Raw genomic sequence first — 16,710 nt, 5'->3', positions numbered from 1 at the left:
TTATAGCTGTTATTAGGCGTGAGTTTGGACAAATGCAAACTATTCTTATACTAGAATTCTATATACTAATAGTATTAGAATTAGTTAATTAACTAGGTAGCTAGTTAATAGTAAAACTTTAACATTCTCTCTGCTGTATTATGTGAAATAACGTGAAATAGAAGTAACTTCAAATGTTTTTATCTCCCCTTTCTAGAACTAAATATTCAGACATTAGTCAATGTGCTAGTAGAAACTAGAGGAAAAGATTAAGGAGCAACAGCAGCTGAACTGGAAACAGATGAACAGATTGGAGAATCTCCATCTCTCGGATTTCAGGAAAGAGACTGCATTTAATTCTGTGTTTGACTGGTTTTGGAAGGGGAAAGGGAGGTAGGGTTTAATTTCTTAACATGTGAAATATAGCTGGAACACAAACTTGCACATAACGGAGGTGAACATACTATTTTGTTTAGGCTTTTTTTAATGTATTTGTTATATCTTAGTATATTACAGAAAAAAATTTTTTGTTATTTTTTGAAAATATGTTAATGTTATTCTGTCAGCAAAAAGCTAATAACCCTTTTAACACCCTTCCCAACTCAGAAAAAAAGAAACGTTTAGTTTTATGTTATCTACTTAGAATATTCACTGAAAATACAGGTCCATTGCATGAAAATACAGGTTTACTTTTCTTCACACAAATGTAAGGCCAGTTCAGTTAATTTGAGGCTTTATAATTAGCATATTTTTAGAAAGTGATACACTACATTTCTGTTTAGACGAAGAAAGGAGAATGTCACAGCAAAGGTATTCTCTGTCTTAACATGATGCTATATGAGGAAAATGTAATCTATTCTAGGGGATTGGTATGTAATGGAGCATATTACTTGCTTTCATTTTTGCAGAGTAAAACCAGTCGTGAAATATATACAGATTTTTTTATCACATTGTTCGGAATGAAATGGTTACAAATCAACTAAAAAAACTCATTTGATGGATTGGTCCATACTAAAATAAAAATTCTTGATTCTTTCTACTGGCAAAAGCGTACTAAGAAAGAGTGGAACCTATAAGGCAGTCAGCTAAAATAACAAGGAAAAATCAAAATGGCATGTTAACTGAGAAACACTTACCAGTTCGTGATGTTTGTCAGTGGTTCCTACTTATGTTTTCTTTTCCCCACGCTTCTGAGCCACATGCTCATGAATGCCTGGCTTTAGATGTCTACTTTATCTAATCAAATCAAGCTTACATGGAGCTAAAGAAAAGAAGTGAGACAGTTTACTCTCCAGTGTCCGTTTTCCTTTTCACTGCTGTGTTGTGGACTATCATACCTGAAATATTTCTCTGTCTCTGTGCATTAAATACTTGTGCTAAACCAGGGTTAGTATGAGCTGTCATAGTATCTTTTTGCGTTCACTAAAATAACTTTTTGGATCTTGTCATGTAAATTTTAACAAAAAGGCATCAAAGCAATTTATTACAGAGCATACAAACTTGATTCCCTAAAATCCTCCTTTTGTAATTGTTTTGCTTGTGCATCAGAAAAGGTGCACTTTCCTTCTTCATTCCTGTTCACTACTTCCTTTTTTCCTTCTCATACTTATTGAAGGGTTTAAGTAGTTTCTAATGGCGTACGCTTAGTAGTTGTGCCATACACTTTTATCCATTGAATTACATAGTAGACCTTCTTGCTTAAAGGGGAAAAATACTATTGTCTACCACAGGTGTCTGCCAGAGTTTTGATTTAAAACTCTGTGGGACTGATCAGTTATTATATATGTTTAAAAATTATCAGAAATTATTTACACAAATGTTACTACCATAGGTTTTTTTTCCACAGAAATTGTAGTGCAGCTAAAATTCTGAAACTGTAGGAAAAAACATTGCTAGCAAATGTTACTGCTACAACTCTGTCAATTCAAGTTAAGACCTTTTCAGCTGAGGTTGTTGTAGAGAGCTCTTTCTTCCCATTTCTCGCTCCCTTTGGGATTTTACTGCCATTACTGTATATCCCAGTGGCATACAGCAGCTAGATGATCTCTGCCCAAATTAGATGCTCTTTCTGCCTACACATTCCCTTCTTATTTTTCGTTCTGGGGAACAGTTCCTGTCCCTGCTTCTTGTTGTGCAGGGTCCTGCATTGGGGAAACGGTTCTTGCATTTTGAAACGGAGTTGGAGTAGTGACCAAGTTAAGAGAGGAAATGCTTTTCAGCATTTATTTACTAAAGGTTTCCTGAGCTGTAGATAGCATTTGGAGTCTTGTAAATGCCCTTCACTGCTCTGTTTCAATTTTCAGTTCTTACCAAAATCAGTGAAATTTTTGAGATGATTGTCTGTTGGTTCTTATACACAAGTACTATCATGTAGGGAATTTTTTTTAAGCTGGTGGTATCTTGTAATATGGACTCCAAGCCTGCCTTATCTCTTGGGTGCAATTACTATCAGCAGTGTGGTGTTCTCAGTTTTCTTTCAGTCACTTGGCTGAGCCAGTTTCAGCTGTATCACTGCTTTCTCCTTAATTGTCTTTTTATCTTTCTTCTTTCCAAAGATCTTCCTAGCTTTGGAAATTAAGAGCTTCACTGTGCAATTTCTGTACTGATACTGGCCTGGGGTCTGCCAGTTGGCACTCCCAGGTTTGACTGACTTTTGGTCTATAGCTGTGACCTCTGCAACTGGTTTCAGAGACTCTTCTCTTGTGTCCCATGCCACCTGCCAACAGGTATAGCTGCCTTGTGTCAAACAAGTAGCATCTTCGTTATTGCAGGAACACATTCCTTTCAATTCATAGTTAAATTTCCAGTTCAATTTCATAGAATCATAGAATGGTTTGGGTTGGATGGGACCTTTAAAGGTCATCCAGTCCAACCCCCCTGCAATGAGCAGGGACATCTTCAACCAGATCAGGTTGCTCAGAGCCCCATCCAACCTGACCCTGAATGTTTCCAGGGATGGGGCATCTACCACCTCTCTGGGCAACCTGTTCCAGTGTTTCACCACCCATGAGGTAAAAAATGTCTTCCTTATTTCTAGTCTAAATCTACCTTCTTTTAGTTTAAAACCATTACCCCTTGTCCTGTCACTACAGACCCTACTAAAAAGTTTGTTGCCGTCTTTCTCCTAAGCCCCCTTTAAGTATCAAAAGGCTGCAGTGAGGTCTCCCCGGAGCCTTCTCTTCTCCAGGCTGAACAACCCCAACTCTCTCAGCCTGTCCTCATAGGAGAGGTGTTCCATCCCTCTGATCATTTCTGTGGCCCTCCTCTGGACCTACTCCAACAGGTCCGTGTCTTTCCTGTGCTGAGGACCCCAGAGCTGGATGCAGTACTGCAGGTGGGGTCTCATGATTGCAGAGTAGAGGGGCAGAATCCCCTCCCTCGACCTGCTGGTCACACTTCTTTTGATGCAGCCCAGGGTATGGTTGGCTTTATGGGCTGTGAGTGCACATTGCCGGCTCCTGTCCAGCTTTTCATCCACCAGTACCCCCAAGATACCCACTAATTTCCTAGTATTCAAATGAAGGGCAAAAAGAAAAGGACAGAAGCATCTTCAGGATGCAACTCTGCAAAGGGATTGTTTACCCCTGTGACAGGTGTGATGAATTTCCTTTTTTCCAGGGCTGTGTAGAATTGTGAGTACTAAGCATCATTGCCTCATTTGGAGGGCTTCTGTGACACCTTCCCTTCCTCCGCAGAGCCAGATACTTGCAGCTTGGGATTGTTTTCTTTTACAGGATCGACCCTGAGGATCCATCAGCCTGTTTCACTTCTTTCTCTCTAGCCAGCAGCTCACCCTACAAACATGACTCCTGAGAGATGGTGACTTTGGATTGTCTTACTTGTTCTCACTCAGTTCAACCCTGCCACTTTTAAAGGGGGATTCAAATGATGGTAGGAAGAGGAAAGCATAAATCCAGGCTTCTGACCTTTATGGCACCTGACCAGCAGTGTCTACAAAGGCTCCAGGTAGGAAGACCTCATGGAAAAAAAACGTAAAACATGCCTTGGAAGTTCTGTCATCCTGCCAGTTACTTGTTCACCAGGCTAGCATAAGCCGAGACCTCCTGTTGCTTCTGTTTTCCAGCAATGGCCAATTTCCTTGAATCAACTTCTGGCTACTCCTTACTCCCAAGAAAACCCCTTTGCTTTATCTTGCTCCCATGTAGTATAGAACTGGAGCAGAATGAGTCCTCTGCCTGTTCCTGTTTCTCTAGACTCTGGTCGTTCTTCAAGAAACAGCCTTCACAAGGTGGGCAGTGATAGCCTGCAGAGCAGCATCACTTTAAATGCTTGCCATCCATCGGCACTAATACAGCTACGCCACAAGCTTTGCCACTGAGGCAAGAGTTTTGAGGCTGCACCAGAGCCCTTTGAACCAATTTCACATTTCCTTAAAAAGCCATTGATAAAAATCCAGACTAGAACATGCTTGGTGGGATAAACGGTCTGCTTCCCAGCCACTTTCTTGGTCTGTGGTGTACCTGCTTTCACACCTTTAGAAGCATCTGTTTCCCACTGAGACAAGAGTCATTCCTACCATTTAATGGGGCCATTTAATGGAGAAGCTCTCTTGAGTCCAAAACTTTGGGGCTCTTCTTTTACTGTTTTGTTTCTGAAGAGAACATACATACCAATCGTCTCAGCCTTCCAGGGAGGTAAGGTTTGAGCAGTTGGAAGTCTTTCTCCCTTGTCTTCTTAAATGTAAGGAACTTTCACAGTTCATCCTAGGCTGTTGGATGAGGTGGTCTCTGACATCGGTCATTATTCCTGCTCCCCCACCTCACCCAGAAGCAATCCCTTGCCCTTTGGGTGATGATGTGCTTTGGGAGAGCTCCTTGCTTCTGTGCACTTACTTATGCTATGGAGACCATTGGTCTCTCCCCAGACACTTCACACCAGAGAAGTGTTTAGAAAACGTTGCTGAACTGTCACCAAGGGTCTGTGTGATTATCACTTGACAACCAGTAGCAGCTTCTCTGCAGGACAGATGTTTGGTAACTGCCACTTGGCTGTCTTCACCCTGACACCAGACACCGTACTCTGGCTGAAGACACTTGGGAATAACACTACAACAGCAATTTTTTATTTTTTTTTTTAGGTAGGGTGTCTTTCGTGTGTGGACCCAAACCCTCTTTGCATAATCTCTTGGAATATGCTTGATATCACTGACAGCATCAGTTTATATATAGGCACTCCCGTCAATGACAGCTTACCTGCCTGTGGCTGTATGTAATTACAAAATTTGAAACAAAAGGGCATGTGTGGACTGCCTGCATACAATGAGTTGGGGCTGGGAGAGGACTTAAGAATAAATCAGTATTGCTACAGTTTAAGAAAGCCTTTGGATAAAAGCTAAAAGCTCTTGCCTGTAAACATATCCTGAAGAGTAGCAGCTACAGGTAAGTAATACTTCTACTTGAGTGTTTTTAAGTGCTTTGGATAGCGCTGGTCTAAGATTTTCTTAGAGCAGTCTAAGAGAGCTTGTTAACTTCTCTTTGCTTCCTCCAAGTTGCTTCCTCAGAGTTACTGCAGGAGATGGTGTGTGACAGGAATCTGTCATCATTACTTATTTTGCTTCAGTTTTTCCACTGTGCCCCTCACCAGCTGTAAGTGGTGAAGTGGAGGGTAAGGTTATGAAAATGTTTTGACTGTCAATTCAAGGCCACTTCAAGTAAGAGCTTCAGCACAAAAAGGAAGACTGTTGGTGTAAAATGAGCCCACTAAGCAGAGGGAACTGCATATCCAGAGTAGTTAGATGCAGTTTATTTTTGTAGGGAGCTCATTGAGGAAGAAGTTGTATTTGTAGATGGCCCAAGGATAGCCTGAAAGGCAGCTAGAAAATAAAAAGATAAGGCAAGGAAAAAAGGCCATCACTGTTAAGTGGGAGGGACCCCTGAACCACAGAAAACTAGAATACAGAAATAAACCCACGACCCCCTTAAAAAAGCTGTACAAAAGTGAAGTAGACTATAAAAGTTGATCTGATATTTTTACTTAATTTTAAATTCTGTATTAAAAATTAATACATTAAACTCTTATAAAAGTAAGGCACATGCAAAACATGTTGTGCAACTTCTGACTTTCAACTCTCTTACAAACTAACAAGCATTATTTTAATTTGGCATTTCTAAAGAGTCATTTTTCCCCATGCAGGATATGTGGAAGAAGGTTAAGTTTGACATTGCACCAGTTAACTCTAGATTCTGTGCTTTCTGTACTACAGTAAGCAGAGATGGTCGTATTGTACAATAATACAAAATAAAAACCAACTCAAGTGCAGATTCTGAAGGTGATGACCAACATACAAAATCTAAGAATGTGAAGTTATATCCATTATGATACATCAATAATCTTATTCAGTACAGGATGATTTGGCAGCTCCAGTCTGTGTAATGCCAGTGTGCAACTCCCAGTTATCTGTGTCATACAATGCTGAAGACCATGGAAAGGTACTGCTCATAGGACACCTGAATCCAGCCATCTTGATCAGTATCGTATCGTCGGAACACATCAGTCAACCTCTGAAAAGGGGGGAAAAAACCATACATTTTTTGTACACCAGAGAAGTTCAGACTGCCAGGTATTCCCCTTGCCACTTAGGTTTCTATAGCTTTGCGAACACTTTCTGTTCATCCCCTCTGTAGACACTTTACAATCTCGTGCATATAGAGGCAGCTCTTTGTCACGTCTGTGTAGCAGATCCGATTCTAAAACTGCCTTACGATACAATACCTAAGGCTATCTAGGCACTTCTTTACAGGCCAGACAGCTTTTTATAACTGGCTTCAAAAGCAGGGAAAAACAATGCACAATTCTTGTGAGGCATTTGAGAGTCACCTGGAGCCAGAATCCAACGAGTACCTTATCCACTTCTCATCTTCTAGCCAAATACGCTTTTGTATCATTAGTATCTGCATAGCCCCAGAGACGCCAGGCAGTACGGACAGTGGACCAAGGTAACTGCCAGCGTGGTTTCACTAACCTTAGCTGAATGATACTCCCATTTCAAAGCCTCTTTACGAGAGTTTAAGTTCATAACTCAGTATAATTGGCTAATATTACAAATGAATATAAAGGCAACTGATGCTTCAGCAGCCTTGTGGTTATAGACATAAAGCTTAAAGGAGCAGAACAAAACACCTGTATGCAAATAACAGAGATATTACTTTTATGGGGCACTGCTTTCTCTTCATGTTGTGTATCAGAAGATATCTTAAGACACTGCTTGCAATGCTGGCCAGCGTAAGAAGAGTAACCTTCTTCCTATCCTGCTAAAACTCAGCTTGTCCACTGCTATATTTCCCAACTTTTCCCCAAAGCCTTACATACATTTCAGAAAAGTCAGATACACTTGGAGAAACCTTAAGCAATGAGGTGAGGAATCATCCAGTGATTGATTTCTAAACAAAAGAATACACTTGTAAAACTACAGTGTTCTCTCTCTATATATATATTCACACATGCATTTCTGTTACTGAAAGGGGCTTTTTTTGTTTTTTTGTTTGTTTGAAATGTCTTTGCTGTAGCAGTGACAAAAGACTGAATAATTCAGCTGTTAGGTCAAATTCTTTTTAGTCAGAGCCTTAAACAGAGATAAACAAAAACCTCACAATTCAGATTACAAGAATTATGGGCACCAGGGGACAAGACAGACTCCAGTTTTAACATGCTCAGGATCCAGAGGAAGTGTGCATATTAAACTAATTGAAATAGCGTTAAATGTTTTCCTTTTAAAACACAGACTATTTTACATTTTTTTGCCCCACAGAAGTCAAACGTCAAAAAAATCGTATCAAATTTACTTGTGATGCAAATGGATAACAAGTGAAAACCAATAAGTGAAGGTGTTTCTAGCACCTCTCGTATACTTTATTCAAATGGTTTATAAATTTTTAAATTGCTTATAAAAGCAAGTTCTAGATCCAGTAGTATTGTTAAATTGAGAACCATAAAAGTTTAAGAAAAGGTGGGGTCTTTTTTTCAATTGACTTTAAAGTACATCTCCTTTCTTACCTGTAAAACAACACAGCACTGAATAAAGTCATCAAAAGCAACTTGTCCTCTTCCTTGTCTGTCAAATTTCCGAATAAGGATATCGTAGAATTGATCAGACAGTCGGTAACCTTGGAAAAGAGAAATGCTTTAACAGGTTTCAATTACTGCAGTCCTTCTATAAAAAGAGCTAGGCTGTTCAGCAGGCATGTTTAACAAAAGCAGAAAACAGTAAGCAGTTACAAGACAGGGTTTTTTTGCCAGATATCTCTGTGTTAAACTAAAATGCATGCAGTAAAAAACCTTGCTTAATAATAATTACAGACAGAATCACAGTAAACATAATTACTGATTAAAGTGACTAGTTGGTTGAGGGAACAGTTTAGGGCTGCAACTCAAGTTTTTGTAAGTGAAGTCAATTAAATCAAAGTTCCTTTTGCCATCAGAACGTACAGTGACAGCTGACTTTTTGTTTTTAAAAGCGGCAAGCTGTATCAAGTACCTTTGTAAGTTCAGACATTTACCTGAAGTATGGGTAACGCTCTTAGAGCAGCTAACAGGGGAGGCAGAAAACATTCCACACACCTACTGACACATCCAGTTTCATTGTTTCCCTTAAAGGAATAATAGCTTAAAAAGTGCTTGTGGCATGGATATCTTTAAAGGTACCTTATACCTAAAAGGATAACTGCACTTTGCTTGCCTCATTTTTAGTCACATTTGTCAAAGCAGTACAGCCCTAATGATAAGAAGCTTATCTGATGATATAACCCAGTCATAAAAACTGTAATTACAAATGAATTACCAAAACCTGTTAGTGCTTGCTTTAGTTCATTTTTGTCAATCATTCCAGAATTGTCTCTGTCATACGTTCGAAAGACATTCTGCCAGTCTGAGATGTACTTCCAGACTCCTGTGAATTCATTGAAGTTCACACCACCTTTGTTTTCTCTGTCAAACATGCCTGAAATAAAAAATAATAAACACATATAAAACCTTAATCATACTATTCTTCAGTAAGATCTGCTGGTATTTTAAGAAGGAAGCGAGAGTGCTATGTGGAAAGTACTGAAGGCAGAAAAGAAATTGCAAAAATGCAAGTGGTATTTTGGAAAGTACTGCCAAAATAAGCAAGCAGCTGTCCACTGAAGGAGGATAAGATAAAGCAAGATAAGAGGACCAGAATGAATCACAGAATGTTTGTTTTTCCTGGGTTTTCATTTCCAGTTTGAAAGCATTTAGGGCTCGATTGATGATCCAGTGTCAAAAAGCGAGGGGGCTGTGTTCTTCTCTAAGGACTCATGAAAAGTCTACAACATCTACTGACTGCCAGAAGTGCTGGGACATTCATCTGCATTTGACTTACTGATACTGTCATTACACAAACAGCATGTCGCACAGTGATGGAACTCAGACTGCTGCTGAATACTTATTGAAAGCAAAGCACAAAATTTAGTCCTTGGATTTATAACTGTATGATAGAAAAGATTTTTTTGTGCTTGAATTTTTATCCTCCTGCTCTACCACCATCATCTTCCCCATTACTGACAATTATTTTAGGACTAAAGAATTCAGACATTGTAAAGCTTCTGTTTGGTCTTTTTGGAGCAGAACACAGGATTAAAATGGAAGACAGGAAAAACTAGTTAGGAAGACAAGCTATGTAATATCTTTTTAGAATATTTAAGCTGACAATTTCCCCACATGTAAATTACATTTACTGTCTATTCAATTGTACAGTAACATTTTCTCAGGCTACTTTGACAAGTGCATGTGTGTGCACACAAAAGGCATTCCTGTATTATTGAGTTTAACTTACTACTGCTGGGCTGTCTGGAGAAGAAAAAAAAAAAAAAAAGTAAAGCCATATTGAAACATAGCACCTAACAATGAAAGACCAGCTTGTTAACGCTACAGCCGCATTAGTTCAAAAGACCTTTAAACAGGCATTCATTATTACAGTAGAAATATATATTGTATATGTATTGTAATATTTGTACATTTATTTTTCTAAAACAGTGCAGCAATTGATAGCGTTCTCAATTGTCCGAAGAGATTCACAAAACAGCATCTTGACTCTTTCACATCACACAACTACACTCACCAAGAATTGACCTGACTGTTGCTGGATTAAATGGAGTCCATGTGCCTGAAACAGAAAGAATTACTTAGTTCCTCAATACTAAGTTACATTTTACAAAAATGCAACCAACCAAAAAAATCAGATAAGAACTTACTTAAAACAGTGAATTCAGAGCTAGATGACATGGAACTAGCATATTATAAAACAAGGCTGCTTTGAAGTAATTATGTTCTTGACCATTAAGAGATTACTTCAGACCAATGTTTCACAGATACTACACAGAAACCAACATTTCTCAGGCTGCGCCAAAAAAAACCCCAAAAGGCAAAACCACAAAACCTTGGAAGAACTAAGAAGGATTTTTTTCATCCCAGCTAGTCAGGAGGTATTGGATAAAAGGCAAGGTCAAAACTGAAGTCCCACTTTTTCTACTGATGGGAGCAGAAGAGTTTGAAGTTATAACTCAATCAAGGTCCCGTATCTATTCCTCAGTAAAACCCCATCTGCTTATTTCCTATTTTATGGGTGGATTACTCCAGGGCATTTAGTTTCTGACAAGTGAAAAGGAAAGGTTCCTAACAGGTCATAAACACACAGTGCAATTTAGGGTTGAGTTTAGTATAAACCTCACCTCCACTGCTAAATCAATGAAGTGTTAAGTTTAAATTAGTATTTTCAGACCAAGAAATACTGCTGCTTGAAAGGGCCTGAGCAGTAATCATCCGAAGAGGAGCTTTGTACTTCTCTGAATATTTAGAGGCTAGTCACTTTGGAATAGTTTTCACTTGGTTGGGAGCATTCCAGAGCGCTAGGAAGCATTAAGCTTTAAATTAAGATAAATACTGTGCCTCATGTAGAATTTCACCATCAATTCTCTAGAGCCTGTGAAGGTACCAGGAGGCCCAAGAAGCATGTATTAAATTCACTGAGGTTGAGTGCAGGGACCACGAAGGGACCAGTAAGACTAAAGGTACTGTAGAGGCATTTGCAACGATGCAGTTAGCTGACCACAAATACCTAATAGAAAGGCTGCATTGGTATTAAGCGGGCTTTGGAAAGGCATAGCTGCTTTGCTGGATCAAGCTGCAGTGGTGTAAGTAGTGCTTATACCAGCGCTGAACTTCTCCCATAGAAGGGAAACTATCATTTTAAGTCTACAGATGCAGCAATGGGGAAAAAACCCTATACTGTAGGCAGGCCATATGGCTACTTGCACATAAAGAGAAACGTAAGCAGAGAAAGAGAAGAGTAAAAATGGCTCTGAAAATGCTTAAGCAGTATTTTAGACAGAGAACATCAGTACCTTAGAGTTGTGTCTCCTGACAAAAATAAAAAAATAATGGAATTATTAATAGGGTGCCAGCATTTAACTCATAGAGAACAGAATACAGGAAAAAGTGAAAATACAGTTTGAAAGTTAACTTATTTCATGTTGAAATTTTCGAGAGACTCTCTATATAGACACCACACAGTGAAATCAGAGCAACTCCAGTGCTGAAGAACTGTACTGATTTCAGCCTGTTCCAATAAACAGAGAAAGACTGTTCCCTCCTCCTACCCTGACTCTACTAGTAACTTTACATGGTGGCACAGAAGAAAACAAGCAGGAACCACAGGATTTTATTGTGCAAACAACTATATGAAGTGATGATCAGTCCCTCCCAGGTAAGTATACTGTTATTTGCATACACTTGACATGTTGAAAAGCTGAATGTCAAAACCACATTGAACTTCAAATTTTAATGAGCTCTATGCAGGTTATTTAATGTTTTAGAAATAAACACATAACATTCCTTTAGCCCATGTTAGACTGCAGGAAAGCTACACACAACCATCCACTAGGGGATGTATTTTGAAAAGAATATAGTGAATTGTTAGTGCCTTTGGTGTACAAGATCTAGAATCTCTCAGAATGAAGGAAGCTTACAGTTCTATAAATATTTTGTCTAATAGTGAATTCAGTTGGGCAGGGATTCTTCATAACTGCAAAGCACTGAAACTGCTAATCTACACTGTAAATAAGGAAAGAAAAGAGTTCAGATACTCATCACTGCCTATTACCCTTAAATTCAATCAGATGAGGAAATATTTAAAATATATGAAGTTTAAAACAGCAGGTAAAGCCAGGTTCGCACAGCTATAAACAGCACTGTAATCTTCAGTGAAAACAGTGACCTAATCAATTTAACTTAGCTTTTGCTGAATTTTTTATTCAAAATAGTATTTTAGTCATGGATCAGGTTCAGCAGCTACAGTACATTTCTTTTAATTTATCAGATATTATTATTAAACAAATAAATATTCTAGTAAATCCAGTTTAGTTACAAGACCACACTTTTACTAAACAGAGCCATCCAAATTTATTTCAAGTCAGGTGGTTCCTGACAAAAAGGAGCCTTTCAGTCTGTGTGCACTGCAGCTCACAACATCAGTTTAAGTCCTTCTCAGTCACAAATAACAGGAAGGATGAAGGAATTAAACCTTGGGAGAAGGGGAACTTGATATGGACTCAAAGGTGCACAAACAGCTTCAATATGCACTTTTTCAGATTTCTAAGTGGAAAAAACCCCACAAAGTACAACCCTACCCATCCTAAGTCACCAGAGCAAAGTAAAAATAGGCTACTAGAAAAATTTTTCATTTTTTATTTTGCTTCCATTTTGACCATACCTTAGTTACTCTTTAACCATTATAACAGGGAACTAACAGACTACTAGAAAGTTTTAATACTAGATCTAGAGTGCATCTTTCTACTTTGTTAGGAAAAAAAACCAAAACATGCCTCATTTGGGGAAAAAAAAAAATTAAAATTACCATCTTCAATTCCTGTACGAAAAGATTTTATGTGCAGTAAAAAGGCTGGCTGTAAACAGCTGATCTTTGTCCAGGTTATACACTGATCCTAGTTAAAAAACAAAGGTTCAGTAGTGATGAGCGAGGAATATATAAATCACCATTTATGTTTTCTAGGAAGCAGAGCTAGAAAAAAATAAAGGGATGTGCATGCCTTCATTCCCCAGAATACAAATCAGTAATGTTTACAATAGGTACTCAGTTTATAATGCATTACTAACATGCACCAAACCCAGAAAAATTCCCTTCAAGGGAAAAACCAGGAACAATGGGCTTAGGGGAAAAAAAAATAAAAATCAGGAAGACTATCCATTTTTTTTCCTCCCCTTCAGCCTTTTGCTGTAGATTAAATAGTATTAATCAGCGGTGGTAACGTTCCCCCCCTCAATCAAAGAATTACAGCATCAAGTAACCAGTCTCACATGAAATTTAACATTAAGTTTACAATGAACTACCTCACTGCTCATTTACAGACTTACTTACCATTGGATAATGCCTGCTGAAGTTCATTATCAGATATTATTCCACTCCTATCTTTATCAACCCTGGGGGAAAAAAAAAGGTGGTAAGCTTTAAATGGCTGATATTAACAGGTTCTAGTTACAGAAGACTTCAACATTCTGGTTCTTACTCACCAGATAAGATTAATCTTTTCCTGAAAAGTTACTAATTGCATTTTACTTGGTAAACCACTCACAGTTACTGCAAATTAAACACTTCATTCAGACTGATGAAACATTCTGGAACATGATTAAAGCTACAAAAAAATCTGCAAGACTTACTTAGAAATGAAGAGACACACACAAACACACACTGACAATAACACAGTTCGGGCATACTCCACACAAACATTTTTTTTAATTTATTTATTTTAAAAAGAACTGCAGAGCATGCCATGTTGGTTAAATCCACAAAATGCGTACTGTCACAATTGTAAGCCGTTTGGCTCCCAAATTGGAGCCCCAAGTTTGGCACCCTGTTTGTCTCAGTAAGCTGTTGGCAATGGAGAGAAAGCCACTAATGTAACAAGTGCGAAGTATGGGAAGAATCGACTGCAGGGCTTTGACCCCTTTCAAAGGGGTTCAAAAAGTGGAAAAGCGCAGGCAGGTGCCAGCTTCCGTTAAGCCTTCACAGCCTGCTGTCTTAGAGAATGAAGTTCTATCCTGAAATTAATAAAAACTAAGTAATTTCTGCCCAAATAAAGCAGGATTGTCCTTCTTTAGAAGGATATCTGAAAGTGGTGGGGACTTCCCTCCATTTTAGACAAGGACCTTCCCCTTGACAGTGACAGTTTTTACTTCCCCTCAGTTACTACCATTCAAAAGCAGAGTCCTGCTCAGCTGATCCCTCTGCAGAAGCTGTTACTTTTTTTCTTTAGTCCTTGTTGTCATTTTCTAGACCTTTTCAGTTCATTCTACTAGATTACTTCCCCATCTCAAAAAATTATATAAACCACATAAAACATTCAAATTGCAAGCATAAATTGCACAGATTATAATAACAAAGAGATACGCCCCTTTTTTATTCTCTATTTCCTTTCTAGGTATTCTGAACATTTTTTATGTTCTGTGAGCTGCTACTAAGTGCTAAGCTGGTATTTTCATAAAGATGTGTTATGACCTACTTATCTTGCTCCCGAGCATCATCAGCCAGCTCAGAGCACATTCATTTTATATACAAAATGATGCAAAGGTAAAGTGGGTCTTCCCCACGGACATCGGGTACGCGCTCTGGATTTCATCTGAGCATCATACAGCGATCATCATCTGGCCATGACAGGGTGATATGACCCAGTCATTCAGGACTCAAAAGTGCTCCTACAAGTCTTCATAGGCCTCGCTTACTACAGGAATCAGTGTCACCAGCAAACTTCATCTGGTCATTCACCTTCTCCTCCCCCAGCTGCTCCTGAACATACTGAATAAAGATCCCAGAACAGCTCCGCCTGTCCGTATGGCAGATGACCACACACTATTTCGTCAGTTACTGATCCACCAAAGGACCTTCCCTTTCATTCTGCGTATTCTGGATTTCTTTAAAGGCCTTTTTGATACTTCTGTATGCTGAGTGTCTCTTTGGAAACTATAAAGATTATATCAATTGCACCTGTTCTAGCCATCATATCCATATCCAATCCTTATCAAACACACTCCCAGGGCTTACACAGTAGTCTGCCAGAGAGGAATACTTGCGGTAAGTGCAACTCTCCTGACTGGCTACGTCATTTAAAACGGTTTCTACTGGTTTGCCTGCTACAGAAGTCAGACTGTTGATCTGGTTTTTTTCTGGACCCTTTAAAAAAAGAAATGGCATCATGCATGCCTCCTCCCACTTTTCAGATGAAGTGGGTTTTACGGAAAGCTGGGTAGGTAAGCTTCCACATTCCTGAGTCACTATGTAAATACTAGACAGTTTTAGCAACTTATTACTGTTTGTCTACTCCTTAACCTCTTCTTGCTGACACTTGAGTCAAGATAGATCCTCTGACACATCTCCCATAAAAATGGATCCAACGTAGGAACCTCCCCAGTTTCCTCCACATGACACAAATGTGACAAACGCCTTTAGCTTCTTTACTACTATGGTCTCGACAGCGTGTTTTTTAACACGGGCCTGCTAACTGCCTTGCAGGTTCGTGCTCCAGAGGTATCCAGGGGAATATGTATTGGTCGTTTTTAAGTCTTCCATCAAGCACTTCGCAGATTCCTTTTTCCAAGCCTTCCTGTACTGCTGCATCGGTCCTCCACACTTTACGATCCTTTCCGGATTCTCAGGTCGTAAATGACTTCAGCGTTTTCAAGGTTACCTTCTCGCTTCCACCCCCCCCCCCTTCCCTTCCCCCTAAACTACACCCGCACTTACTCCTCCTCAAGCCTTCCCCCAAGCTCCCCCTCAGATTCCTCCCGCAGGGACGCAGCCGCCATGTTGACCCGCCCTGCCAGGCCCCCCCCCAGGTCCCCAAAACCCGCGCCGGGTGCCCGGGGCCGGTGACGGGTTTCCCGTAGCAGCGGGACTTTTCTGGGCACCTCCCAACCCCCGATCCCTCAGTCAGCGGCAGCCCCGGGAGGGCCCGGCCCGGCCAGGAAGACTCGGCACCGCGTCCCGGGAACGGCGAGGGTGGCGGCTTTCGCCTCAGCCCGGCCCGGCGGCGGTTGGGGCGGGGGGGAGGGAGCCTCCCCGTTAGCCGTTAGGAGGGGGACGAGGGACCCCCGGGGTCGGGCGGAGGGTGGCGGGCGGCCTCACCTCTGGAAGACGTTCCACAGGAAGGAGGGGTCGGGCAGCGCGGCGCCGCCGCCGCCGTTGGGCCTGTAGTGATACCCCGCCGCCATGGCCCCCCCCCGCCTCCGCGGAGCCAGCCGGGCAGCTCGCGCCTTCCTCCCCGCGCTTCCGGCACGGGCCGCCTGACGCAGCGCGGCCGGTGACGTCGCCGAGGCGGGCAGGCGCACGGGGCGCCGCCCCGGGGAATCCCGAGAGGCGAGGCGCTGCGCAGCCCGCCCGTTGCCGTGGCGACGGCGGCGGGGCGGGGCCGAAACGGGCCCCGCCTCCCCGCTGGGGGCGGGGCGAGTGGGCTCCGCCCCGCCCCCCGCTCCGCGTTATCCGTCCCCGTTCTTCCCGCCGGGGCTCCTGAGGGGAGTTCGGCGGGCTCCGGCCCCGGCGCTGCCCCGCACAAGCCCTCAACCGCCCCGAGGGTCCCCGCAAGGGCAGGAGCCGTCCCCGTGACCGCTCCCGGGCAGGCGGGGAGAGATTAAGGGGTCCCCTGCGCGGGGAAGGGGGTTTGTCGTGGAGGGGAAGGAGCAGAAGTT

General features: G+C 41.2%; 2 protein-coding genes across 10 annotated transcripts in view; one reads left to right on the top strand and one right to left on the bottom strand.

The window, feature by feature from the left end:
- AHRR (aryl hydrocarbon receptor repressor) overlaps positions 1-6,228 on the top strand; it is a 133,830-nt gene extending 127,602 nt beyond the window's left edge. For all 5 annotated transcript variants that reach the window (XM_069778788.1, XM_069778787.1, XM_069778786.1 and 2 more), the window contains one exon: positions 197-6,228. In XM_069778788.1, the coding sequence (XP_069634889.1) occupies positions 197-252 (56 nt within the window). In that variant the 3' untranslated portion in view covers positions 253-6,228. The remainder of the gene's footprint in view (positions 1-196) is intronic.
- Positions 5,956-16,308, bottom strand: PDCD6 (programmed cell death 6). Of its 5 annotated transcripts, none has more exons than XM_069778793.1 (7): positions 16,151-16,289; positions 13,391-13,452; positions 12,869-12,956; positions 10,076-10,120; positions 8,777-8,935; positions 7,993-8,102; positions 5,956-6,500 (listed from the first exon to the last, which is right to left on the bottom strand). In XM_069778793.1, exons 2-7 carry the CDS (start codon positions 13,415-13,417, stop codon positions 6,402-6,404), a joined length of 528 nt encoding a protein of 175 aa, XP_069634894.1. In that variant the 5' UTR covers positions 13,418-13,452; positions 16,151-16,289; the 3' UTR covers positions 5,956-6,401. The 5 variants fall into 5 exon arrangements, with proteins under 5 accessions (XP_069634894.1, XP_069634895.1, XP_069634892.1 ...); XM_069778794.1 differs by lacking the exon at positions 16,151-16,289 and adding an exon at positions 11,358-11,373 and having other exon boundaries at positions 13,391-13,444; XM_069778791.1 differs by lacking the exon at positions 12,869-12,956 and having other exon boundaries at positions 16,151-16,308.
- Positions 16,309-16,710: the final 402 nt, after the last annotated feature.

The sequence above is a fragment of the Haliaeetus albicilla genome, chromosome 3 (genome assembly GCF_947461875.1).
Source record: "Haliaeetus albicilla chromosome 3, bHalAlb1.1, whole genome shotgun sequence".
NCBI lineage: Eukaryota > Metazoa > Chordata > Aves > Accipitriformes > Accipitridae > Haliaeetus > Haliaeetus albicilla.
This window is presented reverse-complemented; position numbering and strand designations above follow the sequence as displayed.

What these genes read in the sequence shown, in the direction of transcription:
- PDCD6 (XM_069778791.1), bottom strand. Translation starts at nt 16,236, where the DNA reads ATGGCGGCGGGGTATCACTACAGGCCCAACGGCGGCGGCGGCGCCGCG. An exon ending in TCAGCAGGCATTATCCAATG is followed by an intron (nt 10,121 to 13,390) that starts GTAAGTAAGTCT and finishes TTTCTGTTTCAG; the next exon opens with GCACATGGACTCCATTTAAT. An exon ending in AGTGCTGTGTTGTTTTACAG is followed by an intron (nt 6,501 to 7,992) that starts GTAAGAAAGGAG and finishes CCCCCTTTTCAG; the next exon opens with AGGTTGACTGATGTGTTCCG.